The sequence below is a fragment of the Sodiomyces alkalinus genome (genome assembly GCF_003711515.1).
Source record: "Sodiomyces alkalinus F11 unplaced genomic scaffold SODALscaffold_10, whole genome shotgun sequence".
NCBI lineage: Eukaryota > Fungi > Ascomycota > Sordariomycetes > Glomerellales > Plectosphaerellaceae > Sodiomyces > Sodiomyces alkalinus.
Window position 1 is genome coordinate 174,364 of NW_021167088.1, and position 10,258 is coordinate 184,621.

The 10,258-nt window shown below is 49.9% G+C and overlaps 2 protein-coding genes across 2 annotated transcripts; both read right to left on the bottom strand.

Annotated features, from left to right (window-relative positions):
- Nucleotides 1-13: 13 nt before the first annotated feature.
- On the bottom strand, nt 14-2,960 carry SODALDRAFT_49633 (WD repeat domain-containing protein). Its single transcript, XM_028615415.1, has 6 exons — nt 2,829-2,960; nt 2,630-2,747; nt 2,404-2,565; nt 1,784-2,313; nt 1,566-1,708; nt 14-1,504 (listed from the first exon to the last, which is right to left on the bottom strand). The coding sequence occupies exons 1-6, from the start codon at nt 2,849-2,851 to the stop codon at nt 213-215; spliced, it is 2,268 nt and encodes a 755-aa protein (XP_028463524.1). The 5' UTR covers nt 2,852-2,960; the 3' UTR covers nt 14-212.
- A 239-nt stretch (nt 2,961-3,199) lies between these two features.
- On the bottom strand, nt 3,200-7,300 carry SODALDRAFT_328103 (WD repeat domain-containing protein). The gene is made up of 4 exons (XM_028610597.1): nt 5,833-7,300; nt 5,188-5,760; nt 5,031-5,123; nt 3,200-4,969 (listed from the first exon to the last, which is right to left on the bottom strand). The coding sequence occupies exons 1-4, from the start codon at nt 7,046-7,048 to the stop codon at nt 3,684-3,686; spliced, it is 3,168 nt and encodes a 1,055-aa protein (XP_028463525.1). The 5' UTR covers nt 7,049-7,300; the 3' UTR covers nt 3,200-3,683.
- Between the last annotated feature and the right edge of the window lie 2,958 nt (nt 7,301-10,258).

Consider the following 10,258-nt stretch of genomic DNA (forward strand, 5'->3'; position numbering starts at 1 on the left):
CTAGCTGCTGTCATCTCCATAGTCCGTCCGCTGGGATAGGAATAAGGGAGCTCCGAAACCAAAGTCGTAACATTTGTTTGGCTCCTAAGAGCTTTGGTTCTTGAAACTTCGTCATCGTATTATCGTCGCCGTCATAGTTCTATCGTAAAGTCTAGTTTAGTACCGAGACCAATCTCGGACAAACTCGCACCTAGTTAGTCATATACACCTGCTCACCACAACCCATAGTCCTTGTTCTTCTGCTTCCCTGCGATGGTTTCCATTCCAAACATGTCGTTGGTAGATGGCTCGCTGGCCCCATCTGACTCGGCCGTCACCTCACCAAAGAGGAACGCGTTTCGTTCTCGGCTCCCGTGCCCTGGCCGCTTCGTCCGTTGTCCGGCGCTGTTGATGGTCTTCTGCAATCGAACAGGAGACCGGGACGGTATCTGCGATGTTACCCCTGGGTGAGACACTGTCTGGTCTGGCTCTAACATCCACGAGAATGAAGACTGGGCAAGTGTCGACCGTGTAGGGATCGGAGGAGGCCGGTGCAACGTTTCGTCCCCAGTCTTGTCGGTTCCATGATCCGTGGTTTCGACTGCCGGCGTGGTAGGCGTCCGCTCTTCTGAAATATCCATTGGACCAATAATAGAAGAACCCGGTGACGTTGTCGTGGTGGTTTGGACTGCCGGCACCCTAAGGGCTGCTCCGCGCTCCTGAAGGTCGACAGTGGAAACAACGTCCGCTGCAGCCTCGGCCTCAGAGTCTCCGTTGGTCTGAGTCCTCTGGTCACCTGCCTCCCGCATGACCGTGTCGGTCTTCTCGTCCTCTGCCGCCCGGAGGCTCTCAATATCGGGGACATCGATGGTCGAATCTTCTAGGTGGATTTTGACAAACTGCAGCTTCGCCGCTGCAACATCGACGAGTTGGCGCGTCTTGGCCCTGTCCTCTAGATCGGACGTCGCCAGCGACTTGAGACTCGAGATCGAATCGTCCAGCATGCCCGCTAGCAGTTTGTTCCGCTTCTCTAGCGCAACGACGGCTCGTGTCACAGAATCTTGCGCAAGGACCTGCCTCACGGCCCGCGGAGAGTGGCGGCTCTCATTAAGGCTCTGCACATTCCGCTTGATCTCTCCCATAGCGTCCCGAACCGCCTGGTTGATGCCGAGTTTCTCGCCACGTTCTAGCACGTTCTTGGCGGCTCCCTGGAAGATGGCCTCCACCCCCCCTTGCTGCTGGATGAATCGTCCCGGAGATGACAGTGGCGAGCGACTAACTCGGAGCCGCTGTTGGGACAACTGGCTCCGAAGACTTGGGGTTCTCGGGCGGGAGCCGCTTCCAGATGCCACGGCAGAAGGGAGTGTTCCCGTGTACTTTAGGATAAGTGAGGCTCCGCCTGAACTATCCAGGTGGCTTTTCAGGTAGACGGCGTCGTCCACAAAGGTGTGCGGCCCGTGATGCTCGTCAGGCGGTGGGTACTTCAGCAAAAGCTGTAAACAGACGGAGTAATCCGCTTCGAGTACTGCACACTCGTTAGCTCGTCAGGCCAATCGTCGAAAGAGAAGAACTAGGGTCAGACCGACATTTCCAGCGAATCCTTATTAACATGGCGACACAAATGAGGTCTATCAATTCTAGTGACGGGTCTATCGCGAATATGGTATCCCATAAAACAAGAAGTTGGTCGAAAGGGAACTCCCGGCCGAATAGGAGGCGAATCCAACGACTGAAAATATTAGGTGAGCTCAGACCGACGCACCGTGAACCGTCCGACGAGAAAAAAAGGAGATCCTTTTCTTACATGAGAAAAATCTGTGGCAAGACCTCAACGTCCTTGAGGTGCCTAGCCAATTCCGGGTCGACCCGAGCCAAGCAATCCTCGTGAATGAACTTGCTCTTTTCTACAATGGCAGAGGTCTCGGCCTGCCCGCGAGACGCCGAGGCCGATGCGGACCTCGTGATGGAATCTTTGACCTCGTAAAAGACCTGGGCCCTTTCCATGATTTTGGAAAAGAGAGCGAAGGCGTCGTGCTCGATATAGTCCGAATCGAAGACGTCCAGTAGGATAGCGTCGACTTGCGTGTCGGTGGTAGTACTGCGCCGGTCAACGGCGTCCTCGTGCAAAACATGTACAACGGGAGCTAAAAGCTCGTGCATGCCCTGGCGATAGCCACCGGCGTTAGGGTGCAGCTTGCAGTAGACGAAGAGCACGTCCACAATCATGGTCTGAATCTTCTCTTCGTGGTACAACGGTGAGTCCGGCAGACGTTGGACATCTTGGGAGATTTCGGCTCGGATCATCTCATCTTGACGAAACGTATTCCAGGGAGACTAAGAGGGGATGAGCAACTCGAAACGTCGGGCTGATCAAGAGAGGCTTGACGCTTGAGCAAGAGGAGGGGGTTTCAACGAGAGGCTTACGTCCGGATCGTCCGCTAGGGGATCTATAGCCACATTGGCCAGCTCCTCCGGGTGTCTAGTGAACCTCAGGAAGCATTCACTGTGCTGGGCGTAATCTTGTCTGGCCTCGGCCAGAATCCGTGACCAGCTGGAAGGCTGAACATCTTGGAAGAGCAAGAAGATCTGACGGTAACTCATCAGTCACGGAGCCCCAAACTCGAGCAGGTCAATTGAGTGCCATCCATACCTTCCAGCACGTGGACCTACTGCCGGCGACACAGGGACTGGAAGGCCCATTGTATCGGACAGCTCGCTGCAGGCCCGAAAGGCTATCGATGTGTCTCAGAGTCTCGGCCCATCTCGCCCTAGTTTCATTCGACAGTCAGCGCTTCCCCAGTTCCACAATACACTTCTCCGAGATCAACCAAGACAAAGAGGCTACTTACTGAGCCTCCTCATCAGTCCTCATGATATTCTTCACTCTTGCTGGGTCCGATACGGCCTCCAGCAGTTGAACACGGTGCTCGGCGCTCCAATCTTGCCCATTAACTCATGGCGATTATGGCGTTTCACGAACGTTCGCAAGTGGCTGATGACGTTACGGTCACGAGTTCATAACCAGCCACAACAGAAGGTGGGTTCTTAGTTGACTGGATCGGTCAATCCTCAGTTGAGAAGAGTGGGTCGTCGGCTTACGGATAAACTCCATGACCGAAATGAGACTGCAATGTTTCCGTTCGACCAATACAAATCGTATTACTAATATTACTGGAGGGCTCGCGCGGATATATCCAGGGAACAAGAGATTTCTTCAGCACCGCACCTATAGACACTGGAGCATGAACTCATGAGCTACCTGTGATTGATTATATGTCTCATTGTACCCGGAGCCAAAGCAATAATTAAGTCCTCGCTCCTTCTGCTTCGTCGCCGCGACTTCCTATGGTCTCTAGACGAAAATAAAAATACGAAGCAGAAATGGATGCCGGAGGGTGAGCAACTCATCCACGCCCGCCGTACCTCTTGGTCTCATAGACTTGTTCCGATGAGACCATACGCGTTATCCCAGCAATTCATCAGGTACGTACACCCAACGCCGATTCCTCCACTTAGCAAGGCTTCCTTCCGCTCTTCTGAACAGAGCCAGCACATGGCCAGAAAAGAAATAAAAGAAAGAAAAAAAAAAGAAAGAAGAAAGAAGAAAAAAGAGAAGAGAAAATAAAAGACAACCAGAAACCCACGCCCAAGGAGCGGCACGAAAAGTGCCAGTATTGCCAAAACCTCCCCGAGAACAATTGACATCAGTGGTAATTCAGCTCCGGGTTGGCCCTGAAATTGCACTGGCATCGACACTCGGGAACCGGACACTCCACGTGTCTCGCAAACCACTGCCTCGCATGGTCCAGATGCATGACATGTTCGCACTTGAGGCAGAACGTCGGGAATCGCGCCGCCATGCGCGTGTCCATGTCCGCCGCCGCTTCGGGCCGGTCTGATCGCGGGATGCCCACGACCTCCAGGCACACCACGCAGCGGGGCAGATGACGCCCGCAGTTGGGGCAACTGACCCCCGCGTTGATCCCCGTCACCATGAGCGGGTTCCGCGTGTCTGGCGCTCCCACTCCGGGCGGGTGCCCAGACGTGGATCCGGTATGCGATGATGGCAAAGTCGTCTCGGCGTCGCAGTAGACGCACCGTAGCGCGATCTGTCGCGAAGGGGGCTTAATCGTCGGCCGGCCGTCGCGCTTGCTCCTCTTCGTGCTCTCCACCTCGAACTTGGTGCGCAAGTAGAAGGCCTTGTGTCGCTGAAGATATGCGCGGTAGGCGTTTCGCCACGCCAGACACCGGTAGTCATCGATATACCGGGGTGCGCAGATGGACATGATCAGCGTCGCCGTCTGGACGTCGTTGGACTTGCCCACGTAGTTGGCGAAAATATCCACCATCTGGTCGGTGATTCCCGTCAGGACGATTCCCTCGATATCCCCCGTTTTCATAGCCACAGAAACCTGTTCCTGGATCCACTGCGTGAGGCGCTCGTCATCCATGTTCCGGACGGCCACGTAAGCCCGATCCGAGAGCGGAAGCGAAGCCTGGTTCGCAATAGCTGTCCAGTCCCCCGTTGCGATGAGGGACGAGATGGCCCTCAAGTACGGGTCCGTCTTGGAAGCCACGGCTTCGTCGAAATCGAGCTGCTCCTTCGCGAGCCGTCTATTTCCCCGCCCGATGAGTTGGAGGGCTAAGGAGACGAACAGGAGTTCCGGATGTGTCGTACTGGCCTTCTTGAGGATCTGAACTGCCGCATCCATGTCACCTCGGAACAGGGCTCTTGCCGTCTCCATCGTGTGCTTTGCCGCTGGATAGTCGTCGCCCGCCTCCTTCGGTTCAGATTCGTCCGCCTCGTGCCTCGTGGCATCACCCCACGTACAAATATCCAAACAAAGCTGCCTATGAAACGGGCGCTTGGTCGGGACGCCCTGGTATTTCGGAAGGCGTCGCTTCTTGCAAATGCTGCCGATGCATTTCTCCCAGATGATAGCTTCGGGTGACTGTACACCATCGGGAAGCCTTGTCCACGGGTGCCGTCCTAAGGAGCAAGGCAAAGTTAAGCAACGTTCTCTGCCACTCATACAGCACTCTATACTCACCAAGATCATTTGCCCATATCGTAGCAACACCCATGTAGCTCAAGTCCAAAGGGCTCAGCTTCATCCCGCTATCCTCAGCAGCGGCCTCGGCACCTGATTGGTAATGTCAGTGACTGCACAGCATTGTGGTAAGACAGGAGGAGTGTTTTTTTATTACCAGCAACCCAATCCCAAAGGTATCGTAGCCAGAGGTCATCCGACACTACGTTCCTATTCCTCACAGGATCCAAGAGATACCTCTCCTTAGCACGCAGCAACATCACGTGGTCAACATCGGACTGTACTTCCGATGAAAGCTGCTCAGCTTGGGGTAAAATTGAGAGAAGTTCCTCGTGCATTTGCGAGCAGGATGCCGGCCTGTCTGGAGAAATGGAGGAGTCCTGGAGCCGATCGTTAAGGCCGTCGACCGCAGTCTCCATCCCTCCCGCCTCGCTGTGTCTGGTTTTGTTATGGAGCCTCAGGGTCTTCCTGGTTACTCGCAGACGCTCAGCAATGGGCCGGTCACCCATGGGAGTTGATAACAATGGATCGGGATGCAAGGGTCTTGCGAGTTGGATGTCCGCCTCTGAAGAAGGGGACTGCAACGTCTTCTCGATCATGAAGGACACATTGGCTTTATCCGGCCCGAAAATGGGAACATCGGCCAACGCCTGCTCGACGAGCAGGGGACCATACATCTGGGTGCACTGTGACGGCTCAAAGCGCATGAGGTCGTGGTAGGAGGCACCTTCTGCTGAGTAGTTAGTGAGACTGGACTTTAGTCTAAACCGATACTGGGCGGCCGAAGGCTGGCAGTACTCACCGTCGAGACCCCGGTGAGGCGCTTGCCACGGTGTCAATTTGTACAGGTGATCCGAGGCGCATGACGGCTGCTCAAGAATCTCAAGCGATCCATTTGCACGTAGTACGAGAAGTCGAGGCTGAAGAGAAGGATACGGAAGGGTGACCCAGTCAAAAGAGACAATCCTCTCGTTCTTTCTTTTAGGGTCCGAGAAGTGTACATCCATTTCGTACGATCGTTGGACCTGCAGGAGCTCGGGACTTCCGGCTAGTCGATCCTGTGGGGGGGTTGGCTCCTTGTCCGTCTGCATCACCTTCAACTGACCGGTTCGGGTGAGGACGGCCAGCAAGCCGCGACGGTCACGGCAGTACCGCAGGGAGCGAACAAGCGAATGCTTGCTGTCGGTCAATGATGGTTCTTCGTCGTTCTTAACGGCATCCCAAAGGCACAAGGCCCCGCCCCAACTCACATCCTCCTCGTCGATCGCCTGTAGATAGGCGGGCGAAGCGACGGGACGACCGGTGGCGCGTCGATCCCAGACAAAGACTCCCGGCTGGTCAAGTGCAGAGGAAGCGAAGTAGTTCTGGTCCGCATAGTCTATGGCGAGATTGTTGTTGCAACGTGTGGAATACTGGATCGCCAAGCTGCCAGTTGGATCCCGGAGGTCATAGAGGCGCAGCCCCTGTGCCTTGAGGCCGATAACCAGGGTTTCGGGGCTGTCCTCGAAAAACTTGACGCTCGAGATGGAAGCAGTAGGCTCTAGTCGGAGCAAGGGCTCGGCGAAGGGAACGATGTCCTTGGGGAATCCCTTGACAGACTTGCTCATCGAGGCGAGTCGGCTGACGTCCCAAATGTGCAGGCTTTGGTCCAAGCGGACGCGCTCCAGGCCGACGGCAAGCCGTCCCTGAGTGTTAAACGACACGGCTTGACACATCCTAGTCATCTTAAGCCCTAGTTCGATGCAGTCGTTCGAGTTGTCGTCTATCCTCAGTAGGTTCACACCACCATTCTGACCTCCGACGGCCAGAAGGCCGGGAAGGGCAGGCGACCAGTCATAGGTAGTGAGAGCCGGGAAGTTGTCGTGCTTGCAGAGCTGTTTGTATTCGAAGCGGCCATTATTTGCAAACCCATTAGGCTCGTACAGTTGGACCACCCGATGCTGCAGGTTGATGTGGATGAACCTGTCATGGCCAGCGATGGGCGACCATTTGATCAGCCCAGGCTCGGGGCGATCCATTATATAGAGGTGCCGCCCTGACCGCCCTGACTATCAACCCGTGTAATGCAAGGCCTTGATTGTGTGTTAGGCAGGTTGATGGCCTGAGGAAAGAGGAGCATCCCTCCTCGTCGGCGTGCGTTCTTGGTGTGCTCTTGGTAATATGGCGTGTGGTGTGAATGAGTTTCACCGATGCTAGAGAATGCGGATCAGATGGGTGGGTCATCAAATTGCTCCAGCCTGGTGCTATGAAGCATCCATACCCGTTCTCGCAATTTACCGATACCTTGATCGTGGCATAGACGTGAGAGGAACCAGTTTACCTAGGCCTCGGGCTAGTTTATATAGGCCTCGAAATCGACCCACTTAAAAGTTCGTATAGGCCTCGAACGTAAAATGCTAAGGAAAAGTGACCTTAGGTATATTATCTAAGTAGTTCGCGTTATATATCGTTCCTAGCTATATAGTAAGTAACGTATAGGCCTAGTATACGCCTCGTATAAGCCGGAAAATATCTGATAAAAGTAAGAAGATATAGTCCCTGTATATATATCGTATATAGATCGTATATACGGTAACGCAAAATTTTTTCAAAGGCGTAACGTAATATACGCAAAGCATACATATAGTAAACGCAGGGCATATGCAGGGTATACGTAGGCTATTAACCGCAGCTATATTAGAAGAGTCGCCTTCGCCTAGATCCGAGATCTTATTTAATTCGGATATAACGGATCCTTTCCGGGATACGCCTACGCTAGACCGGGAGTAAGGACGTTCTAAGGGAGTAAACCTAACTTATCTAGTTAACCGATAGGTAATAGGTAGCTAGAAGATATTTAAAAAGAATACTTTTAACTGAATAGGTGCTAAACTAAAGGATAACCGCGATAAGGGCTATCCTATCTCTGGGTTCCTGCGGATAGGACTCTATATAAGTATATACTAGATATATACGGGGTATATACTGACTATATACAGGCTAATCTTCCTATAGTATTCGTTATCCTTTCTAAACAGGGCGGAAATATAGTTATAGCTACAGAGTTCTTTAACTATTAAACGCCCCCTTTATACCCTACTACACGGAACTCGGGTATCCTATACTTTATTACTATAGGGTACTCTAATCCGAGGTTCCTTAACGGTTAAAATAGCAGTTACTTCTTAGTCTAAAGGATATTCTAGATATCTCTGCCCTAATAGCTAGTAAGTTCGAGTATATACCACGTATAGGCTAGGTATATACCTAGCCTATATAACCTATACTAATATATACTAGAGCGGCTACTACTAAACTCTGGCCTTATTCCCCTATATCGACGATTTGGTATTAGGTCTCTTATAGAAGTATACTAGGCGTTTAGTTCGTATAATTTAGTGAATAGCCTAATTCGAAAAGCCCGACTATTACGTTACCCGGTGGGTTATAATCTTTAAGGTATAATATATATCCCGTATATACACCTTATATGCCCGGTATATACACCGTTACTAACCCTTCTAGGTATCGCGCGGGAATTCGCATATAAATAGGATTATCCTACCGAGCAGCGTTAGATACGAGCAGTCAAGGTCGAGGAAGACAGGACGTTCTATATTATATACATCGTATATACTAAGGCCTAGGAATTCCAGAACGTACGGTACCTATAAATAGACTTATCGTTTAAGATAGTTTATAGGCGGAATAATAACTACTATAGTATTAGCTACTAGAATAACGATATTAACCGTAAGTCTAGTATATACCACGTATAAGCCCCGTTTTAGCTAACACGAATTAAGGCGTACGAATACTAGCCCACGTTTTTATAAACGTAAAAGGACGGAAAGGGTATTACCGGCTTTTTACGTTACTTTTCCGGTATATTAACGAAGTAGTAGAAACGCCGGTCAGGTTCTAGTATATTAAGCCGATAGCTAAGAATTCTATCCAGGTAATTACGTTAGATATATTATCTAAATAGTGTAAAGGTTAGTTTTTCCTCTCCCGTATATACCCCGTATATACTCCCTTACCCTATATAGCCTTACTATTTTCCTTTTTTCCTTTTTTCCTTTTCCTTTCGTGGTATATACGCCGTATAATACGGGGGAGACGCTAGGTATATACTTATATTATATATAGGATTCGGGGATTACCTATACTCTCTCGATAATAGCCGGACCTATAATAAGTATCTCCTTTACCTACTAGCCTTCTATACGGTGTATCTAAAACGAAAGATCGGCCGCTATAGTGGGAACGTTAACCACTAGCTTATAACGCTTATTTAGAAGCTATTTAAGGCCCCGTTATACTCCTAGTATAATAAGCATCTACGGGTTATATACGAGGAATAGCCGGAACTATAAGGCTAAGCGAAGCATAAGGCGAAACCCTGGGTTACTATAGCTATCTACTTACCTTTAAATAAGATTCCTGCAGATACACGGCGAACTCTTCGCCGCGATACTAACCTAGTCGAAGTATCGTATACAAAGGATAACCAGAATATAGGCCGGAAAAAGACCCTCCTTACTAGGGTCCTAGGGTAAGATTTACCGTCGTCTTATCCCTAGTATATACGTGGTATATACTAGGCGTATACGGAATAGTAAACTAACTTTACCTAGCGTTCGTAATCTAGTTTTCGAGGAGGTTAAGCAGGACTAAGCTAAACTTAGGCACGGTATACGCGTTTATTATAAGAACACGAGTAGGCTCGCACGTGCCGGGAAGTCTCTGTATAAGAGGGAAAAAGCACTTCGTCGGTAGGCTAAGGCATATAAGGCGAATTAGTAAAACCTATTCGACCTAAAGAACCTATATATAGCGTCTATACGCGGTATAACGTTGTACCCATTATAGAATACATAGTTAAAATAGATAATAATAGAAATAAAGAACCTCAAAGAGTATATAAGAAAAGATAATAACTAGCTCTTACTCTATTACTAGACCCAAATAAACCTATTAATAAAAACAAAGGTGGTAATATACTTTCAAAGAAAATATAAAATAATAATATATCTAACACTAAGAAAACGGCTAAAAGTAATGTTTCTAATAACAATATTGTTATTAAATAAAATCTAACATTTTCTTTTATTGAATTTCAATTTGATAACAATGCAATTGGCATTATTATTGTAGTTAATAGAACGAAGTATATAGATATTCCATCTACTCCTAAATAAATATCAAATGATTGGATATTATAATGTTCTTGAACATATTGAAATTGA

What these genes read in the sequence shown, in the direction of transcription:
- SODALDRAFT_328103 (XM_028610597.1), bottom strand. Translation starts at nt 7,048, where the DNA reads ATGGATCGCCCCGAGCCTGGGCTGATCAAATGGTCGCCCATCGCTGGC. An exon ending in GCCTCACCGGGGTCTCGACG is followed by an intron (nt 5,761 to 5,832) that starts GTGAGTACTGCC and finishes ACTACTCAGCAG; the next exon opens with AAGGTGCCTCCTACCACGAC. An exon ending in GATATGGGCAAATGATCTTG is followed by an intron (nt 4,970 to 5,030) that starts GTGAGTATAGAG and finishes CTTGCTCCTTAG; the next exon opens with GACGGCACCCGTGGACAAGG.
- SODALDRAFT_49633 (XM_028615415.1), bottom strand. Translation starts at nt 2,851, where the DNA reads ATGAGGACTGATGAGGAGGCTCA. An exon ending in CCCTAGCGGACGATCCGGAC is followed by an intron (nt 2,314 to 2,403) that starts GTAAGCCTCTCG and finishes ATCCCCTCTTAG; the next exon opens with TCTCCCTGGAATACGTTTCG. An exon ending in AATAAGGATTCGCTGGAAAT is followed by an intron (nt 1,505 to 1,565) that starts GTCGGTCTGACC and finishes ACGAGTGTGCAG; the next exon opens with TACTCGAAGCGGATTACTCC.